The following is a 21,547-nucleotide window of genomic DNA, read 5'->3' as shown; positions in this document are numbered from 1 at the left end:
CTTTGCTCTGTCTGCAGCTGAATCAGCCGTCTCTAGTGGAGGGGCTGGTTTTGATCGATGTGGACCCCTGCGCTGAGGGCTGGATAGACTGGGCTGCTTCTAAGGTCAGTAAACAATTTGAACAAACATAATGATTCTGTAATTCTATAGCTTAATATACAGTATTTTAGTATAATAAATATAATGTAATTATAATATAATAAAATATAGTTTAAAACACACACAGTTTATGATATTAACCCCACAACAATATTATTCTGATTGCCTTCTAGCTCACTGGGTGGACTAGCAATCTCGTGGACATTGTGATGGCTCATCACTTCAGCACTGTGAGTAAACTCCTTTGTGAGCACCATGAGAGCCAGTTGGCTTTTGTTTCTCATTTAACACAATGTTTTTCATTTGTTATTCTGAACAATTAGGAGGAGCTGACTGACAACCAAGAACTGATTCAGACGTACCGCCTGCACATTGCCCAGGACATCAACCAGGACAACCTGGCCCTCTTCTGTGGCTCATACAATGCGTGAGTGACATTTCATTAAAATATAGTCTATATTGATTATGTTACCTGTGCTGGCAAACCTTTTAAATTAGATGATTGTTTTTAATAGGCGTCAAGACCTTGGAATTGAGAGGCCAATTGCCGGTCTCAATGAAAATACAGTGAAGACACTCACGTAAGGATTTTTGTTTTCATTTATTTTCAATTGATATCATGTCATGTCATAGTGTACTGTTTTTAATGACTGCATGTTCCTGTACAGATGCCCTTCTCTGCTGGTGGTTGGAGACATGTCCCCTGCTGTGGAGGCTGTGGTAAGTTTCCAAATACGAGGTCAGTCTTTTTTTCTTTGTTGCTCTGCCCTTAACTATATTTGGTCTGTTGAATATTTATTTTACAGGTTGAATGCAACTCTAGGTTAAATCCAACAAAGACCACTTTGCTGAAGGTAAGATGACATGGATATTTAGCAAAATCCTAACTTCAGCATTTAACTCTTGAAACTTTCGGCTTTCCTCAAATGGTACACTGTGAACTGCATGTTCTTTACAGTGTGATTTGTATCTCTATTCACCCTATACATTATTTTTATTCTCTCTCTGTGTCAGATGGCTGACTGTGGCGGTCTGCCTCAGGTTGTTCAGGTTAGTCTTGTTCCATCATTATTTCTTGATATTAAACATCACATTAAACAACTATACCCTAACTATTATCTTCACCAACATATGTAAAATGTAATAATGACCTCTAATCTCCAAACAGCCTGGAAAGCTGGCCGAAGCCTTCAAATACTTTGTACAGGGAATGGGATACAGTGAGTATTTTTATCAGTTTACCTCAACGTTTGACATTTTGTCATGTGACTCTGACTTCAGATGTTTGTTTAATCTGCAGCGCAATCTGGGTCAGCTTTCTCTATAAACATGCAATCTGTTTATCTGCGTTTCTCAGATGCTAGGCTATGCTAATTAGCAATTCAGCACAACACCGTGACTAATGGACATCTTTTATTAAGACAAATCCGGCTCAGGGAGTCTGTCTTTGGTCCTTCTTTCTTTTTTACCGCACACAACTCAGCAAGTCTTCCCACACACTGTGTTTTGATCAGTTTGCCTTCCAAACTACCGACGTGCGCCACATCACAATGCTCTCTGAATGAGCCCTCCTCACATATTTGTTGACAGGTTTTGCCGCTCCAGTAAAGCGCTCGATGTGCTGCCAGCGCTCTGTGTGAAAAGATGTCACCCTCTCTCTGACCCTGTACCTCCCCCTCCAAAGATACTTGCTGTTTTATTTCTACACTGTTGTTTATTCCTTGTTCCAGTCAGGCAGGAATTTACGCCATGACAGGAGTGGGACCAACAGTGGCTTTTCAAGAGCATACTGCATGTAACATTCATCCCAGACTTTTAAATTAAGCCATCAAAGCTCTAGAGAGTTTTTAAAGAGGTCACGCCATGAGAAATCTAATTTTGTTCAGTCTTGAATTTTTCTTTAAGTAAATAAATTGAAGTTCATCATGACCCCCACTAGGGGGTGGCCCCAGACAATGAACAGATGACTGGAAGTTAGAGTAAAGCTTGATAATGGTTATAAAGATCTTAATAAGGACTTAATTGCGAATCTCAAGTAAAATTTATCTGAACTCTTTAATTAGCTTAGGTGCCAAAAATATTTATAATCATCTGAGGATATATAAGAGCATGTTTTTTGCTTCTTGATGCCCTCTGTAGGTGAAGAGCCATGATTGCAGCATAAGGCACAGGAGGTTAAGTGTCAGGATAGAAAAAGATTTGCGATTTGAGACTTAAGCTGTAACCACATGCCAGATGTACAGTGGCAATTTGCAGGGTTGAGGTCATGTAACCTTGCAAGGTTACATTTTGAAACCGTATCTGGCCTGTTTTCAGAAATACTGAAAGCTTTTTCATGAAATACTTCACTTTTTCGTACCAGAATCTGTGTTGAACAGACATCTTCTTGTTCTCTCTGTATCCCTTCAATTTTTGCAAACAGTTCCTCATGTTTTGCTCAGCCATCTGGGGATTGAATCAGGTACCCAGGAAGTGATCTAACTGATGACTGCTGTCTACATGCTTGCATGGTTCACTTCTGTGATTGTGTTTAGACTTATTTGCATGTAGATCTTTACCATGGTATTATTTAGTGCTGGACCGATATGAGTTTTTCAATGGCCTATGCAGATATCTAGAAAGCAGGGTGGTGAATAGTCAATACACACTTTTATTTTTTATCAAAAATATTTCCTGTTTAAACAATTTCAATAAGACCAGTTAAAATCATAAAATGTCTATTTTTCCATTTTAAAAGCTGTTTTTAAACTATATAGTAATTCAGTACCACTGTTAGAGATGGCAAAAATTACATGGCCTGTCAACATATCGGTCTGTCACAACAATTACTAAAGTTTTGTAAGATTTTGTTAGCTGTCTAGACCTTGTTTTATTATTTTTTTAATTTTCTTTCCTTCTTTTCTTTCTTTATTTTTTCAATATATATATATATATATATATATATATATATATATATATATATATATATATATATATAAGACACGATAGGTAAAAACTGATAGCCTGAATGCACTGTAATTCACTTTGGATAAAAGTGTCTGCTAAATGCATAAATTTAATTTTAATTTAGTTTAGCTTGTGTGTGTCATTACTTTGCGTTTGCTAGGTCTAAATCTTGTCAGAAATGCTTCTGTGTACACATTTATTGTCTGTGTAGGCAGACGCGAGATGAGCTTGTGATTATCTATTATTACATTCTCGGTTTGGTTTCCTCTTGCATGATGCTTGTTCTTTCGTTCTGTTGCAAACCCCAATCATACTGAAGACCATACTATCTTCCATCTCACAGTACCAGCGGCTGGCATGACCCGTCTGTCTCGATCCCGATCCTCCTCGTCCAGCATCACTTCCACCGATGGCTCACGCAACCGTAACCTGAACAGCCCTCTGGACGGGCCCAACTCTGGAGTCCTGGACAACCACGGCAGGACACAAACTATGGAGGTCTCCTGCTAAAGCCCGGCCCTCAGAAGCTGCTGTCTGCTGACCTTTCACCTATAACCGCTTGTTATTTGTGTCCTAGATTCCCATGTTTCTAAACCCTTTAAAAGTGAGACAGGGGAGGCTTGAATGAAATGTATGAAATTCTGAAGGTATGCTTATTAAATATTTACATGTTAATATACGCTAGCCAAATTTGAAGTCATTAAAGCAGATAAAATGAAATACTAATATATATTTACACATGAAGGGTCTTCCACCAGGCTTTGAATTTTTTATATTTGTTAGCATTACATTCCATTTCGTTTTTGATTGTTAGAGTGTTTTTAAACCACTCACTATACACAAAACACATGCATTAAAATTTGAGTTTTTCTTTGATGGTGTGACCTGTGACCTTTCCTGTGCTCTTTTCTTTCTACACTGTGTGATATTGTCTAATTTGCCATCCCAGTTAACTTTCTTGTTTATCTTATGAATGTATAAGAACTGACTTTTGTTGTATTTATATTAAAAACTACCAATCTTCATTTTCATTTATTTTTTGAAATATATAGTTACATTAGGACACCACTCTTTTAAATATGCAAAGCCAACGTAGCAAGGCCTTGGTATGAGATAAAATCATGTTTTCTTAGGTTTTTTTTTTTTTTTTTACATTTACTCCCTAACCGTTATTTAACATTATTATTGTAAATCAAAACATTTATTGATGTACACATGTAACGACAGCTTTCATAGACATGAATGTGATTATGAAATAATGTCTAAGTCACTGTCCACTGATTCGCAATTACTAAATAAAGTTAGATCATGGAAAATAATATCTTTCTGGCTTATTTTTGATAAATACTAAATGTTTGTAACTTTACTTTTGCTTTCAAAATAGTAATATTTTCAGAATCACTCAAGAAACACTTCTCAACGGTATAGGAGATGGAACATCATCAAGTCACAAAGTTTCCGACCACAAATGTACTTTTTTTTTTTTTTTACTCTCATCTAACAACCCTTTTCCTCAGGTTGTGGTTAGACTATTTTTGAAACCTCTTAAAATAATAAAAGATGCATATTACAGTGCCAAGAAAATTATAGAAGCTCAAATTTATCCCAACACACAAAGTTGTCTTTATGATTGATGTATATATGGTACATATATGTGACGTGCTTTCACATATATGTACAGTCTACATATCTATATCCATTTTATGAAATTTACTGTTACTGAAGGAACTGCATGTTGCACACTTATTCCTTTACAGCAGTTTATTTCTGACTATAGTAAGATTAAGGACTTGCATAGTCTATTAGAACAGGAAATTTCTTGAGCATATTGGTTTTTTCACCACAACTCCTACTCAAGAGAACAGAGTTCAATTCACACCCACACCGGAGGATGAAGATCGCATTAAAATCGTTGTGCACTCATGATGGGATCGCTTTAGTGGATGCTCTTTTATATGGCCCACTAATGTTGGCAAAGAAAATCAACTTATAACTTCAGCATATTTGAAACAGAGTACAGTAAGTATTTTTATCTAGCTATTGTCTGGTTAAATGTTAAAGAGATACCTATTTTCTTCTATAAACTTTTCATATTATCATTTTATTTTCATGTTTTATTTGTTTTTTGGACATGGTGTGTGCTGTTTTTTTTTTAGTTAAGCTTGTATGTAAAAGGTAAAGACGCTTATACACACTTTTAAGTACAGTGTTGTTTCTTCAGAAGTGGGCTTCTGTGCATAAATCTATCAGACATGGTCATAAAATAAACATGGGCTGTCTAACAAGCAGACTCTGGCCTCCATCTGCTGTTCAGCGACTGGAGGACCCTGTCTTGATGTCTGATGAAGGTATGAGCATGATTATACTATTAAACTTCTGTATTATTTGACACTTTAACTCAATTAGCTGTTACTCAGTATTTTTTATTTATCACAAATGACAAACACATGTAAATCTAGTTTGTGTATAAATTCCCCTCACTTGTGTCTGTTTTACTTTAGCACCAGGAAATCACATGCACATGGCAGTAGCCTTGTGTAACTTTCCACTTCAAAGGTCTGATGAACACTCCATATTGTTAGGAGACAGACTGAACATTATATCAGAGTAAGTAAAGATTACTTCTAGACATAAAAGCATGTAAGTATTTGCCAAAGTGATTGCAGGGTTTGTAATCTGTTCGTTTCTGTTACAGAGATAATGACATGTTGACGGTTCGTTCTACATCAACTGGCACAGAGGTTTTCATTCCTCACACCTACGTTTGCAAAGTGCATAGCCGGTCAGTCATGTTCAAACATTTATTTATTTAGTAAAGTTACAAAAGGAAATAAGTGAATGCTAAAGGCATTTTAGACTTTAGCTCTTGGGAGACCTGAGTTTTTGTCCGGCCTGCATCCTCTCTCTCTCTCTTTACTTTTCTCATTGTATATCTATCAATAAAAATGGTAAAAAAAAATAAAAACATAAGCAGTGAGGGTGTGCTATGTGTTGTCATCATCATAACTAAGATGTGAATTAATCATATCATACAATCTGATCACTTCGGATTAAGAGTTTAAGGAAATTGTATAATTATGTCCTTTAATAACTTGTCTATATCAATAAAGGTGGCTTTTTGAAAGGATCACAAGGAAAAATGCAGAACAACTTCTTATGCTGCCTCCGAACTACTCTGGATGTTTTCTAATTCGGGAAAGCCAGTCATGCCCGGGTTAGTTCATGCTCCAAAAGTCATTTATTTATTGCTCTCTTTTGTAGTCTATTTCTAAAAGCAACTGTGTTTTTTTGACCTTGTAATATCATTTTCAAAATCACTGATTGTATACTGACTTCTGATAGACCGAACGCATGTGTACAGCCATCCACTGTATTTACCACAGTGATATATTTACCACACTGAATTCCACTCATTTAACTATACGGGGCACCAAGATATAAGACTATTTACAGTTGCTTTAAATGCATTGCCTTTAGGTTCCTACTCACTTTCGGTGCGGCAAAATGGAGGCCATGTGCACAATGTAAAGCACTACAGAATCCATCAGCTCCACAATGGCTGGTTCTACATCCACCACAGCAACTACTTCTCCACTCTCACCCAGCTGGTGGACTTTTACTCACGTAAGCTCAAATGGCAAGGGTGCTTTAAACTCAATATTAGTCCTATTCCATCTTTAAAAGACAGCCTGTTGCATTTGAATGAGTATAAAAACAGCATTTGAATGCTAGAATTAATCAGAGACAACATATGTTCAATTTTGTCCATTTAAAGGGTCTTCTAGTGGTACGTTCTTTCAGCTGACTGAACCTTGCTTACTTCACGACTCCAACACAGCTGTAACACACAGACCCACACCTGTGACAATCCAGAGGTCCAGCCTTAACTGGAGAGATTTGTCCAGGTAGGTTCAGTTTTTATTTGGATCACACTTTCTAGTCTTTTACTATAATTTAGTAGGATGCTTGTATTAGTTGTTCTGTATTACCACAGAAATAACTTTTATGTCTATCATCAGGTCGATGGTTCAAAGGCAGCTTAATGGAACTAACCAGGAGAGTTTTGTCAGTGAAGGATTACGAGAGACTATGAAAGCATATTTTTATGTCACAGAGTCATCAGACTGTGAGGACTGAGTGACATCCAACACAGAACAGACCTGTGAGAGACTGATGAAGTTAAGTTAAAGATGTTTTGGGTATGTGGTGGGCATTTTGATCACAGTCCATTCCTAGTGTCGAGCATGATTCATGATATTTTGTTAATTATTTGACGATTTTTTTTTTTATGTAATAGTAGTTTTGTATCTGTCACAGGATGTATTACTTTGGGAAACTACAGAGTAAATTCCTCAGTTTTCAGTAGGAACCAACAGAAAACAAAATAGCAATACAAACAAAATAACAAACTATAATATAATTATTTAAATGCTTTTATTTTACTTTTGCATTTAATGAAACAATATTTTTGAAATCTGCAGTTTTTATAATGTGTCATTTTTACGTTGTCAAAATGGGGGGTCACCTTTTTAATCCACGTGACAACTGAAATGTTTATGTATTGTGATCGTGATTTATATGACAGAGAACATTTTTAATAATTTTATATAATCCCTTTAAATATGTAGCAAATAAGGTAGCTGCCTCTGTATTATGACTTATACTTTTATTTTAAAAGGTATAAGTATTCTCTTATTTACAGTCATTTATTTTAAATACCCTGTATTCACAGTAAAATACAATCCTTCCAAATGAAAAATATTTTTTGTCACAAATGCTAGTTCGCTGGCTCCTTTCCTTTTAAACAGGCAACATTTAACATTAAGTTTTAACTTTTTTTTTTTTTTTTTTTTTTTTGTGGTGTCAGAAAATGCCAGTTTTATGGTTTTAACATAGAGCAGGGCTTTGCACAGGTGGGTGGACCTCAGCCTCTAAAAGTGTTGTACAGAATATCCATGTTCTTAGAATTAATCTAATTATTGTGCCTGATCAGATCTATAGATAACACCAAATTTGCTGTTGTTGGCAGAATTTGTAGATCAAAAAAAAAAAAACCAATAATTATTACTAGTAATCAGACTGAATCTGATTCAAACCCATGTGAAATAAATAATAATTTAATAATTTCCTTTTACAGTCATATTTATTTTCTTTAAGTTATCTTTAACAACATAGAACAAACCAAATGAAATTTATTTTTTTTATATTTAATTGTTTCTGAAACAATATGTTGAACACCAAAGTTAGCCTTCCTAAAAACAAAGCAGAGAGTTTGGTGGCCATTAGTGACTACTGATGGAAAGATATATATTTTTTCTTTTTTATTTGTTTTCATAGCAATATCTGGCAACGCTGCCAGAACTTTAAACTGATAGTAATCAAAAGAGCCCACAGACATGTTATTGCTGACAGGATACCACATTCGGTAAGGCAAACGCAAAAACAAAAAACACATCATGATATTAACCGTCAGAAATGTTATCAACGGTATCAAAACAGTAGCATATAACACAACAGAGATCTGTAGAACAACTAGGTAATGTCTATGCTATTTCATATTGTAGTTACATTTTCAGTCGTGCCAACAACATTCTTAAGGCCACTAGACCAAGTTTTCATTTATATAGCAATAGTTATTAATGAAAACTATAACAGTAATAGGCCTAATAAACAACTGATGATATGAACAAATGATATACCCCTAATCTAAAAGATGTTTTCTCTGTTTTGGAGGAATGAGCATTGTTAAATTATATCATATTGCTCCATTACTTTAGATTAGGGGTATATTATTTGTTCATATCATCAGTTGTTTATTATTCATTTAGCAATACATAGGCCTAGTACTGTTAAAGTGTTTAGTGTTTATAATGAGTGGGATTATTATAGCACATTTCCCACCCAGACCTCACTAAGCTTCCCCCCATGGATTTCTCCTTTTCCCAGTCTGGCAGAAATGATGAGTGATACCAAAATACATGGTCACATGACAGTAAAAATGTACAGTTGCCAAGATACAGGGGGCGGGTCAGTTTACCCACTTGCTCAACTTACCCCACTCTTCCCTAGTTTTATTAAAGATGAGGCAGAAGCAGGCTCAGAGAGTTAGGGAGAGCTCACTCTAATCAAAACATCTACAATAAAGTTAATTATTACAAAGTGTGCCATCTTCTCTTTTAATTGTATATTTGTAACAAATTGATCATTTGTATTAACAAGCACCCACTCCCTTAGTGCCCCTTTTTTTGGATTGGGCCACTGTCCCTCAGAATGTCTGAGCAAGGCACTGCGTAGCAGTCAAGCCATGGAATAAAATAATAAAAAAAAGGAAATTTTTATTTAATATTTCAAAATTATAACTTTTTCTTGCAATTCCGAGATTACTCATATTCATTAAATGACAATAACGATAAATCGAGCGAATTGCGGTGGCAGAAAAACACTGTTAACAAGTGGATGGAAACGTGTAAAATTCATGGAATAAAAGAAAAAAATACTGTGCTCTTGGATGTCAGAATAAGAATAGAAATTGTTGTATATAATACTGTCGTCAAAGACGCATTTGAAGCTAATTGCAAGTGAAGTTTATATCCTAGTTCGAATTTTTTTTTTTACTTGATACAACTCAACAATTGCGAGTTTGTCAATTCTGAGGAAAAAATCCAGAAGTGTGGGATTATTAAACTCATGATTCTTTGCCGAGGGAAAAAGAAAGATTGAGTACTGTAGTTTAAGCCTCGTCCACGCGAGGGCGCTCAAACACACACGAGTGAGCGTCGGAGGCAGAGCGACTTTAACTTCCTGTTTGGAGCGTTTCAGGAAGACGAAGAAATGGCGACGCTACTGGGGCCCGAGTCCCCTTGGATGGGTGGAAAGAAACGGAACCGAAACAGGAATATTGTCAACAGAATACGGCAGAGTCAGATCGCGGGGCGAGGCTTCAGCAGAGGGACGCAGGTAAACGAGAGAGTTTGTGTTGCTGTCACAGAAAAGCCAAAAGTCAGGGATCCGCGTTTATGCTCCGTACCGTCGAACAACCTGCTTTAAGTTAAAAAACAAAACAAATCGGACGGGAGTGAAGCTTAACTTTGATCTGGAAGAAGTGTAAATGTTATTTTAATACATGTTAAGTTCAATGCTAAATCTATCTTAAAAAGAAACCACGCAAACTGCGTATGACAACTGACCTAAGTATCGTTACTTATGTTGTTGTTGGCTTTGACTGTCCGATAATAATTTGTGTTAAAGAGGCTTTAAATACAGTCAAAATACAATCCAATTTAAAACCCCGACACATGGAATGATACTATTATGAGTTTAGTAATATAATTACTTATAATCACACACAGATCAATCTGTAAACATGTCATGTCTATAATCGATCAGCTGCTTCAAGTAAACACAGGCTGACGCTCACAGACTAACGTTAGTTAGCTACATACCAGGACCGGATTTTGACCATTATAGGGGCTTTTGAAGCCTTAAAATGCTGACAATGTATTCAGCATGTTAGAGTTTAGTAGCCACATATAGTCTTTTTCTGCAGTGTCCCTTTGTGACATTATACTCAGACGCCAGATCGTGTTTTTATAGTATTTCTCTCAAATTTTTGTTCCATCACAAGCCTAAACTGCTAATTCCACTCATTAGGTTTGGGTTACTGGACCAGTCAGTGATATTTTCGAGTTTAAAGTGCTTAAATTATATAAGATGTCCCATAGAGTTGGACATGCTCTGAGCCTGGGAACTTCACTCAGTTTAAACCTCACAGGTTTCACTTTCTCTTCGTACACAGTTTGGCAAGGTTTACTAAAGAATTAGGTAACCTATAAGACCTATAAGAATAATCTTTGCTGTCTAATAATCTCTGTTTCTAGAAACAGAGCCTAGTAGAGATGCAGAAAGTGTATCCAGACAGACTGTCCTTGTGTTGTACATTTATTTGTAAATTTGCCTGTTACGAGTTCCTCTGAGTACCTCTTCTTGTATTTTGAATAAATGAAAAGATAGTTTAAAAGTAGCTTGACACTTTATAAGCAGTGTGTGGAATATAATACACAATGTCTAATGTCAAGTACCATAGGAGGAAGCTGAGATTAGTCAACCTATAATAAATACTGATAAAATGAACATTCAATTCTCAGTTAACTAAATGAATAGGTAGCCTGTGTGTAGAGCACTTTGGAGTCATATGAACTTGTAAAGCTTTTACAAAATTGAATTCTACAGATAGCATGTATTTACATGTCTTTTGCATTTGATTAAAAGTGCTGTGTGTGAAGGGTACTTTGCAGCATCCAAAGTAATACACATGTAAATTCATTGTAATAGCATTTTAATATTGCCATTAGTTGTCAAACATGCAAATGGATTTTATTACTGAGTTTTCAAGGCAGCGTATTATTTAAAAATGTATGCTATTAATAGCCAATTTAGCTTTAATATGGTATATTATATTTTAGTTTACAACCACGCTAGTTTAGTTTAAATAAGTTACAATCATATGTTTATTTATACATGCAATTGTGTCAATGTATTTGTGTGTGTTTGATATATATATATATATATATATATATATATATATATATATATATATATATATATATATATATATATATATATATATATATATATATATATATATATATAGTATGTATTGTTTTTATGCTCAAGACTTTATTTGATTAAAAAAAGAAAAACGTAATCTTGCAAGATGTTATTACAATATAAAATAATGGTTCTTATTTTAATATCCTTTAAAATATAATTTATTTCTGTGATGCAAAGCTGAAATTATCAATGTTGGAAACAGTTGTGCTACCAAATATTTTTTTGGAACCTGTGATACTTATTTCAGGCTTCTTTGATAAATAAAAAAATTTAAAAGAGCAGCATTTATTCAAAATATAAACTTTTCTATCACTTCTTAACAATAAAAAAAAGAAATAATACAACTTTTGTTTGAACCCAAACCTTTAAACTGTAATGTATAATGTTAGAATATATATATATATATATATATATTACTTTTTATTAATCAAAGAATCCTGGGAGCACTAATAATAAATCAGCATATTAAATTGATTTCTGAAGGATCATGTGACCCTCGAGTAATGGCTGATGAAAATTCAGCTTTTCATTTCAGGAATAAATTTTATTTTAATGTATATTATCATAGAAAAATGATATTTTACATTATAATAATATTTCACAATGTTACATTTTAATCCTGTATTTTTGAGCAAATAAATGCAGCCTTTTTGAGCATAAGAAACTCCTGTAAAAAAAATAAAAATAATAATAATTCTGATTCCAAACTTTTTACCGGTTATGTATGTGTGTACCAGATTTAGGGAGATATACAAAATGTGAGGTGCTAGGGGTGCTTGCAGGACCGGTTTGAAAACCACCGATCTAGCACTGTTCTTTTGTACGCTGACTTGTATGAACTGGTGTTTCTTAAGGAAATGCAAATCTAATAAGTGTTTATTCTCTGTTTCCAGCTCCCAGAGGCTCTTCTTCAGGAGAGAGATAAGAGGGCGAAATGGCACGGGATTCCAGTCTTGCTCCAAGAGTTGTACGAGAGCAGCCACCTAAACAGTGACTACACCCGCACACACGTTGTCCTGAAGGTGAAATATCTGTCTTTTCTCTTTTCTCAGTGTGGTAGATTTATTTACATTTTACAGACAGTTTTAAAGCTACTATATAATCTTATTTCATTATATACTCACTGTGGTGTTCTGATTCAGGAACTGTCATCCCTGCTGTCTATGGAGGCCATGTCTTTTGTGACAGAGGAGAGAAAGACGGCACAGGAGTCCACCTTTCCCAACACGTACACCTTTGACCTGTTTGGAGGTGTAGATGTGAGTGTATTCTATAATTCCTAAATGTCCTGTGAATATATAATTGTCAGATTCCTTTATTTATCAACATAGATGTTAGTTGCAGCCATAGCTGAGTTCAGAATGATGACTGATTGTTTGTCGTCTTAGCTGCTGGTGGAGCTTCTGATGAGACCCTCTCTGACTACTCTACAAAAACCCAAGAGTAAGTTGACTAGAAGGTTTTACGGAAGTTTTAAGAATAATTATATAATAGTTATTTATTTCTGAAAATATGTTTTTTTTAATAAAATGACAAAAACGGTAATAATTATTTTATCTGCACCTATTTAAAAACTATTGCACCAACAAATATAAAAAATCAATCTTTCTTAAAAAATGTCATTTTTAAACTTGTAGTGAACGATGACTTGGTGAAGGAATGCCTTAGTGTGCTGTACAATTGCTGCATATGTGTATGTATTCCACCTTCTTTTCCCTATTATGAATTGAACACAAGAATGACTAAAATCCGCATGATGTATTCAATACGTGAACTTGTTTTTATGCAGACGGAAGGAGTCACAAAAAGCTTGGCATCAAGGGACGATTTTGTATTATTTCTCTTCACATTGATGACAAATAAGAAGACCTTTTTGCAAACCGCTACATTAATTGAGGATATTCTTGGAGTCAAAAAGGTCAGTGCTAATGTTATTCGGCTGCAACTAAAACCTTAATTTCCTTAATTACATTGTATTATAAATCTGTTGGATTAAACCCCTGGATTTATCATGTTGACACTATGGGCAGGCTTTAAATCCATTGAGAAGATTACAGATATGTCTTGCACATAACCCCCACCCCCCCCCCCACCAAATAATTATTGGCTATAAACATGTTGGATATGTAATGGGTCATTAAAAAAAGTCTTACATTTAGGTGTATCAAATTTAAGGCCTTAAAATGTTTAAAATTGTACAGGAAAGTCTTAATTATGATTTCAAGTGGTTTTAAATTTGGGTACGATTAAACTTCAAAAGGCTAACGTTATGATTTCATTAAATAAACATGAGCGCTGCACATTCAAAGTCCAGAGCTTCGCTGCTTTTTGTTCAGCTGCAATGATATCGCAATTGTTGTTTTAACTATGTGCGATTTTATATTATCCAGTTTAATGCGAAAAAGCAAACAAAACGCCTACAGAGTGTGCGCATATGTTACGTGATGAAGTCTAGCAGGTTAGACTAGTGTGCGTGTGTGCGCATTTATAGTGTGTTCTTTCACTGCACGAATCAGTCTATTAAAATGCATTTAGAGATAAAATAAAATGTGTGTAAATTAGGGTGGCCATATGCCCCGTTCATACAGGACACATCCTGGCCAGGATTTTAATATTGCCTATAAAACATCCAGAGCAATTTGACCAATAACATCCAGGTATTGTACATAATCGACCAATCGTGGGGCTGCGTGTGAGAAGGTGAGATCTAGAGGGAACGATCAAAGCGATGCAAATATGCGCACGTGTGTTTAATTGACTTGAAGCATCGCTGCACACAAATCCAAAAACAAAAACAAAAACAAAGTGCACCACAACGCTTCAAGTCAAACGAACAAACAAACACGTGTGAATGTTACACAACGATCAACCTGCACAGTGCAAATGGCCAAAACCTGGATATTTTAGGCATTATTAAAATCCTGGCTGGGACGTGTCCCGTATGAACGGCGCATATGACCACCCTAATGTAAATGCATCTAAATGACACTTCTAATGCCACTTCTGTGTTTTTTTTCTGCATTGCGAAGATCAGTTTTGTTAATACTGATTTCATTTGCTTGGTACAAGCCCAAATGCAAGAATTTGACTTAAAAGATGTGCACACTTTTAGAAAAAATGGCTTATAGATAAAAATAGTTATAAAACTAGTTGGAAATGATTAATTGAACTTGTATTTGAACTGTAAATTATGAATTTTACAGTCTAATATAGTACTATAGACATTGACCAACCCCGCTCAAATGGTATTCATTTTATTTGTGCAGGTCTTAAAAAGGTCTTAAATTTGAGCTTAAAAATCCTGCAGAAACCCTGATGTAAACACTAAAATCTGACAGCGTTCAATGATGCTTCATAACAGGAAATGATTCAGCTGGAGTGGATCCAGAACCTGTCAGGACTGGTTCAGAGCTTTGACCAGCAGCAGCTCGCCAACTTCTGTCGTATCCTCTCCGTCACCATCTCTGAGCCCGATGTGGGGAACGATGACAAACACACACTCCTGGCTAAAAACGCACAGCAGAAACGCAATACCAGCCCCTCACGTGCCGAGGTCAACCAGGGTAGGTCGGACTATGAACTGTGACTTCACTTAGAGCCGATGCCACAAAGAGCAGTAAAGTGGTGACACAGGGTTTGTGAAGAATAAGCTTATTCCTGAAAGGAAGTGACCGCTTCTTTCCAGTGTGTATTTTGAGTGCTTCTGGCACGGGTTTATGTATGTGGTGAGGGTTAATAGGGCACGAATAATGAAAACATAATGTGATATTTTCCAGTCACCCTCCTGAACATCCCCGGCTTCATTGAGCGTCTCTGCAAGTTGGCCACACGGAAGGTGTCCGAGTCAACTGGAACGTCAAACTTTCTGCAGGAACTGGAGGAATGGTACACATGGCTCGACAACACTCTAGTGCTGGACGCTCTCATGCAGATAGCAACTGATGAAGCCGAGCACAGTAGCACAGGTAGAACTGTATATTAGCATCAACTATAGAAATAAATATTTAAAGAGAAATTAAATGTTAATTGAGAAGTTTATTGATTGGTTATGATTATGACGATCATTTCTTTCCATTTTACAGAGATTTTTTTTTTTTAAATAAGTTTCCTAAAAAAGAAAATTAATTTCTTTCAAAAAATGTGTTATTGTTACTTTTTTCTTCACAGAATCATCTGATGAGAGTACACTGGCCACCATCCCTCTGAGGCATCGTTTGCCGCAGTCCATGAAGATCGTTCATGAGATCATGTATAAGGTGGAAGTGCTTTACGTGCTGTGTGTCCTACTCATGGGCCGACAGCGGAACCAGGTAAGAGCCGTTCATGTCAGTCAAGGATCTACTTTGAGCTGATTAATATAGAAATTCCCATCCTTGTTCATCATATGTTAGGTGCATAAGATGCTGGCAGAGTTTCGTTTGATTCCTGGACTCAATAACCTTTTTGAGAAGCTCATCTGGAGGAAATACACCGCCTCGAATCACGTGGTTCATGGACAGAACGAAAACTGTGATTGCAGCCCGGTGAGCTTCAAGATAACACATTCACTCATTAACTGTTTTCTACTTCCCATAATTCTCATTCATCATGTAATGCTGTTGTTTATTGCACAGGAAATCTCATTTAAAATCCAGTTCTTGAGGCTTCTGCAGAGCTTTAGTGACCACCATGAGTAAGTTAGATTGTGAGTTTCAGTGCTGGATTGATAGAAGAACCCATTCATTAATTTCGTTATTTTTTTGTTCTCAGGAACAAGTATCTCCTTTTGAACGCTCAGGAGCTGAATGAGTTGAGTGCCATCTCCCTAAAGGCAAACATCCCTGAGGTGGAGGCTCTAGTAAACACTGACAGGTATTTCTCAGAATGATTACTGATAATAATTTACATGTTAATATACCTAATTTTTTTACAGAACAGAAATATTAGAATGTATCTCGTCTGTTATTTTTAGGAGTTTAGTGTGTGATGGTAAAAAAGGGCTTCTCACGCGACTCCTCACGGTTATGAAAAAAGAACCGCCGGACTCTTCCTTCAGGTGGGACGCTGGGTCCTTCATGATTTGGTTAAGTGTGTCTTAAAATGCCACGTAAGTCATGATGACATTGGTTCTCTCTAAAGGTTCTGGCAGGCCAGAGCTGTTGAGAGCTTCCTCAGAGGGGCCACCTCATATGCAGACCAGATGTTTCTGCTGAAGAGAGGCTTGCTGGAGGTAAAAACGTTAATGCATGCTCGTGTCTCATTGGTCAAAATGTGTTTACTTGAGTAGTGGAATCCTCCGTCCTTGTAGAAGTTCTTCATAGTCTAATTCTGTCTTTGATTTGTAGCACATCCTCTTCTGCATCATCGACAGCGGCTGCAAGTCCAGAGATGTTCTGCAGAGCTACTTTGACCTGCTTGGGGAGCTTATGAAGTTCAACATTGATGCCTTCACGAGATTTAACAAATACGTCAACACAGAGGAAAAGGTACTAGCAACCACATGAAGAGGGTCACGTACACAATTCTGGTTTATTGTAGATAAACTGCAGTAGATAAAATAAAAGCTGCTGTTAAGCGCATTGTGCTTGATTATGGTTAAGCAATGTGTCTCCTTCAGTTCCAGGTGTTCCTCACCCAGATCAACAGCTCTCTGGTGGACTCCAACATGCTTGTGCGATGTATCGTCCTCTCTCTAGATCGATTTGAGAGCCAGACAGAGGATGTGAAAGGTAAATTCAACTCTTATGCTCTTGGATTGTTAGCGATATTGCTGGGGGGGAAAAAAATCATCCTGAATAATTAAATCTGGTATAAATGCTTTACACAGAAATATTAAGCAGCCCAAATGAGTTCAACATGGATAATCAGAAATAAACCATAACAGCCTATTAGAAAGATTCCTCAATATTTCACCCTGCCTTAATAGTTAGTGTAAGGCTGAGGATACACAGGGGAACTTTTTGAGCAATGTTGCTGGGCAGTGTTGTCATCAAGGGGCGACCAGGTGAGACACAAGATAGTATCCAGAATAGAAATGTATTGCCCATTCTCAATGCTAAAGCGCCCAAACAAAATCGCTTGGCAATAATGTCGTGTATCATCACTTTAAAAGATGTTGACATCTTTGAAAAAATCTGATGGGAAGATTGTTTTTTATGTTTTCGATTTGATAAACAATTTTTCACAGAACATGTAATTTGCTTCATCGGAATTAGACAGACTTCTGAAAAACATGTAGTCCGATTGTGGTTTAAAAAATTGAAATTTTATCCTGTGTTTGTGCCTCTGCAGTGGTTGAAGTGCTGTCTGAGTGCTGTCTGCTGTCCTACATGGCTCGAGTGGAGAACAGACTTACCTTCCTTTTTAGGCTGGTTAACATCATCAACGTGCAAACCCTCACACAGGCAAGATCACAGTGCAGATCTCCTCTCCGTTTGTCTCATTTGAATCCTCCGTGATAAGTGATCCCATGTTTTTCTGGTTGCTGTCCCAGGAGAATGTGAGTTGTCTTAACACCAGTCTGGTGATTCCGATGCTGGCCCGGAGGAGAGGCAAGCTCCCTTTTTACCTGAATGCACTGCGGGAAAAGGAGTATGCAGAGAAGTATCCCGGCTGCCTGCTCAACAACTTTCATACCTTGCTGCGCTTTTGGCAGCAGCACTACCTGAACAAGGACAAGGACAGCACCTGCCTGGAGAACGTGAGTTATATTTCACTGTATGGAATCCTTCCTTTAGGACAAAAATTAACCTGAAGAACCTTATTTTTAAATAAATATTTGCTCATTTGCATGTTGATGATACCTTTGGTTAATGGTCATATGCCAAAATTATATTATATTATATATATTTTTTTTTTTTTTTCTGGATGTTTAATTTAGGTTCTTTGTTTTTTTTTATTCATATGTAGGACTGGGTTTCAGTGGGTCTTAAAAGGTTTTTGGCCTTCCACATATGAAGGGCTTAAAAGGTCTTGAATCAAAGCAAAAAGTCTTAAAGGGATAATTCACCCAAAAAAGAACATTCTGTCATGTGTCTCACCCTCATGTCATTCCAAACCTGTAAGACTTGCATTTATTGATTAGTTTTACAATATCTTTATGAACTTTTTAAAGCGTCAGTGAGGTAGTTGCATAGACTGTCATGGAGGGACAGAAATCTCTTTGATTTCAGTAAAAACATCTTAAACTTACTTTTATATTATTAGTATTATAATAACTCTAAAAAAAAATTAAGATTAAATATTTATCTTGTAAATTAAATTTTAATTATCCTTTAAAATAAATGTTTAATAATTAAAATGATTTTATTTTACGATATTTATCTTTAAATTCTTCAATTTCAAACTGCATTTAATTTGATAACTGCACTGTGCTATATTTCGAGTATATTTTGATTTAATTATGCATCACATTTATTTATTTATTTATTTTAATTTTTATCCAGAGTAATTATTCACTTTTCATCAACCCACAACTCCAGTTTCAGTTTAGGAGACCCTGCTTTAGGATAGTATTTAACTTTCAGTGATCTCTTTCTTTCAGAGCTCCTGTATTCCATTCAGTTTCTGGAAGGAGACCGTGTCAGTACTGCTCCGAGAGGACAGGACTTGTCCCTGTGCCATTATCAGCTACATAGATGAGCCTTACATGGAGCTAGACCGGAACCTTCTAGGTGATTGACTCGTGCGTGTTGACTTGGGGAGGGACTTGCATGTTCCTTTCCGATTCGGAACAGCCTCCCAGCTCATCCGACTGCATGCTACGGCTCAGTCAGCTGTGTCCATTCTCTACTCGGTGCCCATGTTCAACTTTTTCATCTCCAGGTCCACGCGGGTGAAAAGGACTTCCTGCGAAGGATTGCCCATCCCATAATTCATTGAGAGGGAACGCATTACCTGGAGCTGACCCTCTGATCTGAAACTGTTTCAGTGAAATCGTTTCGGCCTTTTTTATAGAGAAATATACAAAGATGAAAATATTTGGACTAGACTTGGATAAGAAAGATCCTGGAATGAGGGCGATCGATGATCTGCTGATCTAAGAACTCTGCATGGTCAGCGTTTAAGGAGATTTTCTCTGTAATCTAGGTTCACAAAGGCAAAGCAGAAAGTGTTGGATTGATGAACGGTGGCTTGGATGATACTTTGCCAAGCGGTCAGGTGGTGAGCGACGCTCAAGCTTAACTGAATGATCTCAAAATCTTTTTATAGTGTAGATGACGGAGAACTGAAATTGAATCTGGATGGGTCTTATTTATTTTCTCACATTTCTCTTGTAATTTTGCTCTCTTACAACATCATGCACCTGTTTTCTTTTCATATTCCTTCTCTCCTTTTGTTAGGTTTTATCAAGCAAATATGAAATACGAGATTTTGAGTTGGTGTATTTTTTGTATTCGTTCGTTTTTAATAAGAGTATCGCCACTTTTGTTTTATTTCTAACAATGAAACACTTCTTATATTGTGGGCACTGAAGGTGTTAAACTATGCAGGTTCTCTCACACCATGGTCATTAATATCCAGCTAGCCTAGTCTGTCATTTGTTTCGTAGCAGACCACTAAATCATCATCTAACAGTGCAGGCATCAGCTGTTGACAATCTGTGTTGCTCTCAAACACAAGGCTCTGGCGTTTGGCGGCCGGGAACCCTTGAAGGTGCTGCTCTGCTGCGGTCGATTTGTGCTGGATGTGGTAGCTGAGCTAGACTAGAAACTTCCAATCAACTACCTCGTTTCATTGGTGTCGTTTTCTAACCCACTCCTGTAGTTTAAGCATGCTGCAGCTTTTATTCTGTTGCACCTGAGTTCACACTATATGGAAAAGCTCCTCTGTATAAATGACTAAATGTTTTCCACGAGAGTTGCTTCGCTTTTACCTGTGGATGTTCGCAAGTTCTTTCTTGTGCTATATATCGGTTCCTTATACTGTGTCACAGTGCTTTGTGTTGGCAAATCTATTTCATACGATTCATACAAAGAGGTATAATGAATGCTGCAGAGATTTTTGGACACTTCCTTTGACCCTAGGAATGTGTATATGTTATATTAGTATTGTGAATGTTTGCTTTTTCTAAATTGAATGATTGCTACATCAACGCAAAGGATCTGAATGTTTCTTTATTATCCACAGGCCTTGGTTCAGTGTCTCGCATGGGTTGGGTTTGGTTTAATTACCTACAATTTTCTTACGTAGCTCTGTCTGGATGGATTTAGTCATAAGTGATAACCATGTGAAGCCCATTAACTTAATGCTTTAAATAAACCACAATTCAGTATCTACAAATATGAAATGTGCAAGAAAATGGTTCATATACAACACGCACGCACACACATATATACTATATATATGTATATATACATAGAGCTGGGTAGCAACTGATTACAAGTAATCTGGTTTACATAATCAGATTACAAAAATAAAGTACTTGTAATTCGATTACATTTTTTAAATACTCATAATCAGACTACAGTTACTTTATGGATTGCATGATCACATATTGACACAATTCACAATTATTTGGAATTCCTCTTTTTCATCTTATAAATGTTGCTTTCTAAAATAGCTTACCGCTTATACATTCAGAAAGTCTTACAGTTATGTGGACATTCACATAAAGACCAGCCACTGGTCAGGTGGCTGTTATTACACAGATAATGTAGAAGCCACACAGGCTTTAACAAAAATCTTTTACATTTTGAGAATGGTCTTCCCAATATTTCATCATTGCATCAGCGACTGATGACATACATTTGATTTGATTCATCACTCGGTAGGTTATTTAACCATGTATTACTGTCTATGGAAGGCTTGTGTCTTTCAAACACATTCAAATGCGCCTTTACACGTGATCCAGGCATTCTTAAACTTTTTTTTTTTGTCAGCTGAATCTCTTTCACCTAATATATTTATTTGA

General features: G+C 36.3%; 3 protein-coding genes across 8 annotated transcripts in view; all 3 read left to right on the top strand.

Moving 5' to 3' along the window:
• The window catches only part of LOC128022322 (protein NDRG3-like), a 31,948-nt gene extending 27,584 nt beyond the window's left edge, over window positions 1-4,364 (top strand). For 3 of the 5 annotated variants that reach the window (XM_052609725.1, XM_052609726.1, XM_052609728.1), the window contains 10 exons: window positions 18-104; window positions 273-329; window positions 423-526; window positions 615-680; window positions 768-819; window positions 906-953; window positions 1,114-1,149; window positions 1,268-1,319; window positions 2,522-2,560; window positions 3,389-4,364. In XM_052609725.1, the coding sequence (XP_052465685.1) occupies window positions 18-104; window positions 273-329; window positions 423-526; window positions 615-680; window positions 768-819; window positions 906-953; window positions 1,114-1,149; window positions 1,268-1,319; window positions 2,522-2,560; window positions 3,389-3,555 (708 nt within the window). In that variant the 3' untranslated portion in view covers window positions 3,556-4,364. The remainder of the gene's footprint in view (window positions 1-17; window positions 105-272; window positions 330-422; window positions 527-614; window positions 681-767; window positions 820-905; window positions 954-1,113; window positions 1,150-1,267; window positions 1,320-2,521; window positions 2,561-3,388) is intronic. The other 2 variants (XM_052609727.1, XM_052609729.1) reach the window with 1 other exon arrangement.
• Window positions 4,365-4,934: 570 nt separating this feature from the next.
• Window positions 4,935-8,739, top strand: LOC128022325 (src-like-adapter 2). 2 transcript variants are annotated; one of them, XM_052609733.1, is made up of 8 exons: window positions 4,935-5,064; window positions 5,267-5,393; window positions 5,547-5,652; window positions 5,741-5,827; window positions 6,156-6,259; window positions 6,523-6,669; window positions 6,821-6,950; window positions 7,065-8,739. In XM_052609733.1, the coding sequence occupies exons 2-8, from the start codon at window positions 5,315-5,317 to the stop codon at window positions 7,180-7,182; spliced, it is 771 nt and encodes a 256-aa protein (XP_052465693.1). In that variant the 5' UTR covers window positions 4,935-5,064; window positions 5,267-5,314; the 3' UTR covers window positions 7,183-8,739. The 2 variants fall into 2 exon arrangements, with proteins under 2 accessions (XP_052465693.1, XP_052465695.1); XM_052609735.1 differs by lacking the exon at window positions 4,935-5,064 and having other exon boundaries at window positions 5,098-5,393.
• A 1,096-nt stretch (window positions 8,740-9,835) lies between these two features.
• LOC128022318 (short transient receptor potential channel 4-associated protein) lies at window positions 9,836-20,923 on the top strand. The gene is made up of 20 exons (XM_052609719.1): window positions 9,836-10,002; window positions 12,549-12,677; window positions 12,798-12,914; window positions 13,044-13,098; window positions 13,293-13,348; window positions 13,445-13,573; window positions 15,017-15,218; window positions 15,432-15,620; window positions 15,823-15,965; window positions 16,047-16,178; window positions 16,269-16,327; window positions 16,405-16,506; window positions 16,607-16,690; window positions 16,774-16,864; window positions 16,980-17,120; window positions 17,252-17,363; window positions 17,926-18,038; window positions 18,128-18,334; window positions 19,178-19,307; window positions 19,459-20,923. The coding sequence occupies exons 1-20, from the start codon at window positions 9,877-9,879 to the stop codon at window positions 19,470-19,472; spliced, it is 2,331 nt and encodes a 776-aa protein (XP_052465679.1). The 5' UTR covers window positions 9,836-9,876; the 3' UTR covers window positions 19,473-20,923.
• Window positions 20,924-21,547: the final 624 nt, after the last annotated feature.

Source organism: Carassius gibelio, chromosome A11 (assembly GCF_023724105.1).
Source record: "Carassius gibelio isolate Cgi1373 ecotype wild population from Czech Republic chromosome A11, carGib1.2-hapl.c, whole genome shotgun sequence".
Classification (NCBI taxonomy): Eukaryota; Metazoa; Chordata; class Actinopteri; order Cypriniformes; family Cyprinidae; genus Carassius; species Carassius gibelio.
The sequence above is the reverse complement of the archived record's forward strand: the minus strand, read 5'-3'. Positions and strand labels throughout refer to the sequence as shown.

Excerpts from the sequence above, each read along its gene's own strand:
- LOC128022325 (XM_052609733.1), top strand. The coding sequence starts at position 5,315 with ATGGGCTGTCTAACAAGCAGACTCTGGCCTCCATCTGCTGTTCAGCGA. Across the intron at positions 6,670-6,820 it reads GCTGGTGGACTTTTACTCAC|GGTCTTCTAGTGGTACGTTC; the intron begins GTAAGCTCAAAT and ends GTCCATTTAAAG. Across the intron at positions 6,951-7,064 it reads AACTGGAGAGATTTGTCCAG|GTCGATGGTTCAAAGGCAGC; the intron begins GTAGGTTCAGTT and ends GTCTATCATCAG.
- LOC128022318 (XM_052609719.1), top strand. The coding sequence starts at position 9,877 with ATGGCGACGCTACTGGGGCCCGAGTCCCCTTGGATGGGTGGAAAGAAA. Across the intron at positions 12,915-13,043 it reads ACCTGTTTGGAGGTGTAGAT|CTGCTGGTGGAGCTTCTGAT; the intron begins GTGAGTGTATTC and ends TTGTCGTCTTAG. Across the intron at positions 13,574-15,016 it reads ATATTCTTGGAGTCAAAAAG|GAAATGATTCAGCTGGAGTG; the intron begins GTCAGTGCTAAT and ends GCTTCATAACAG.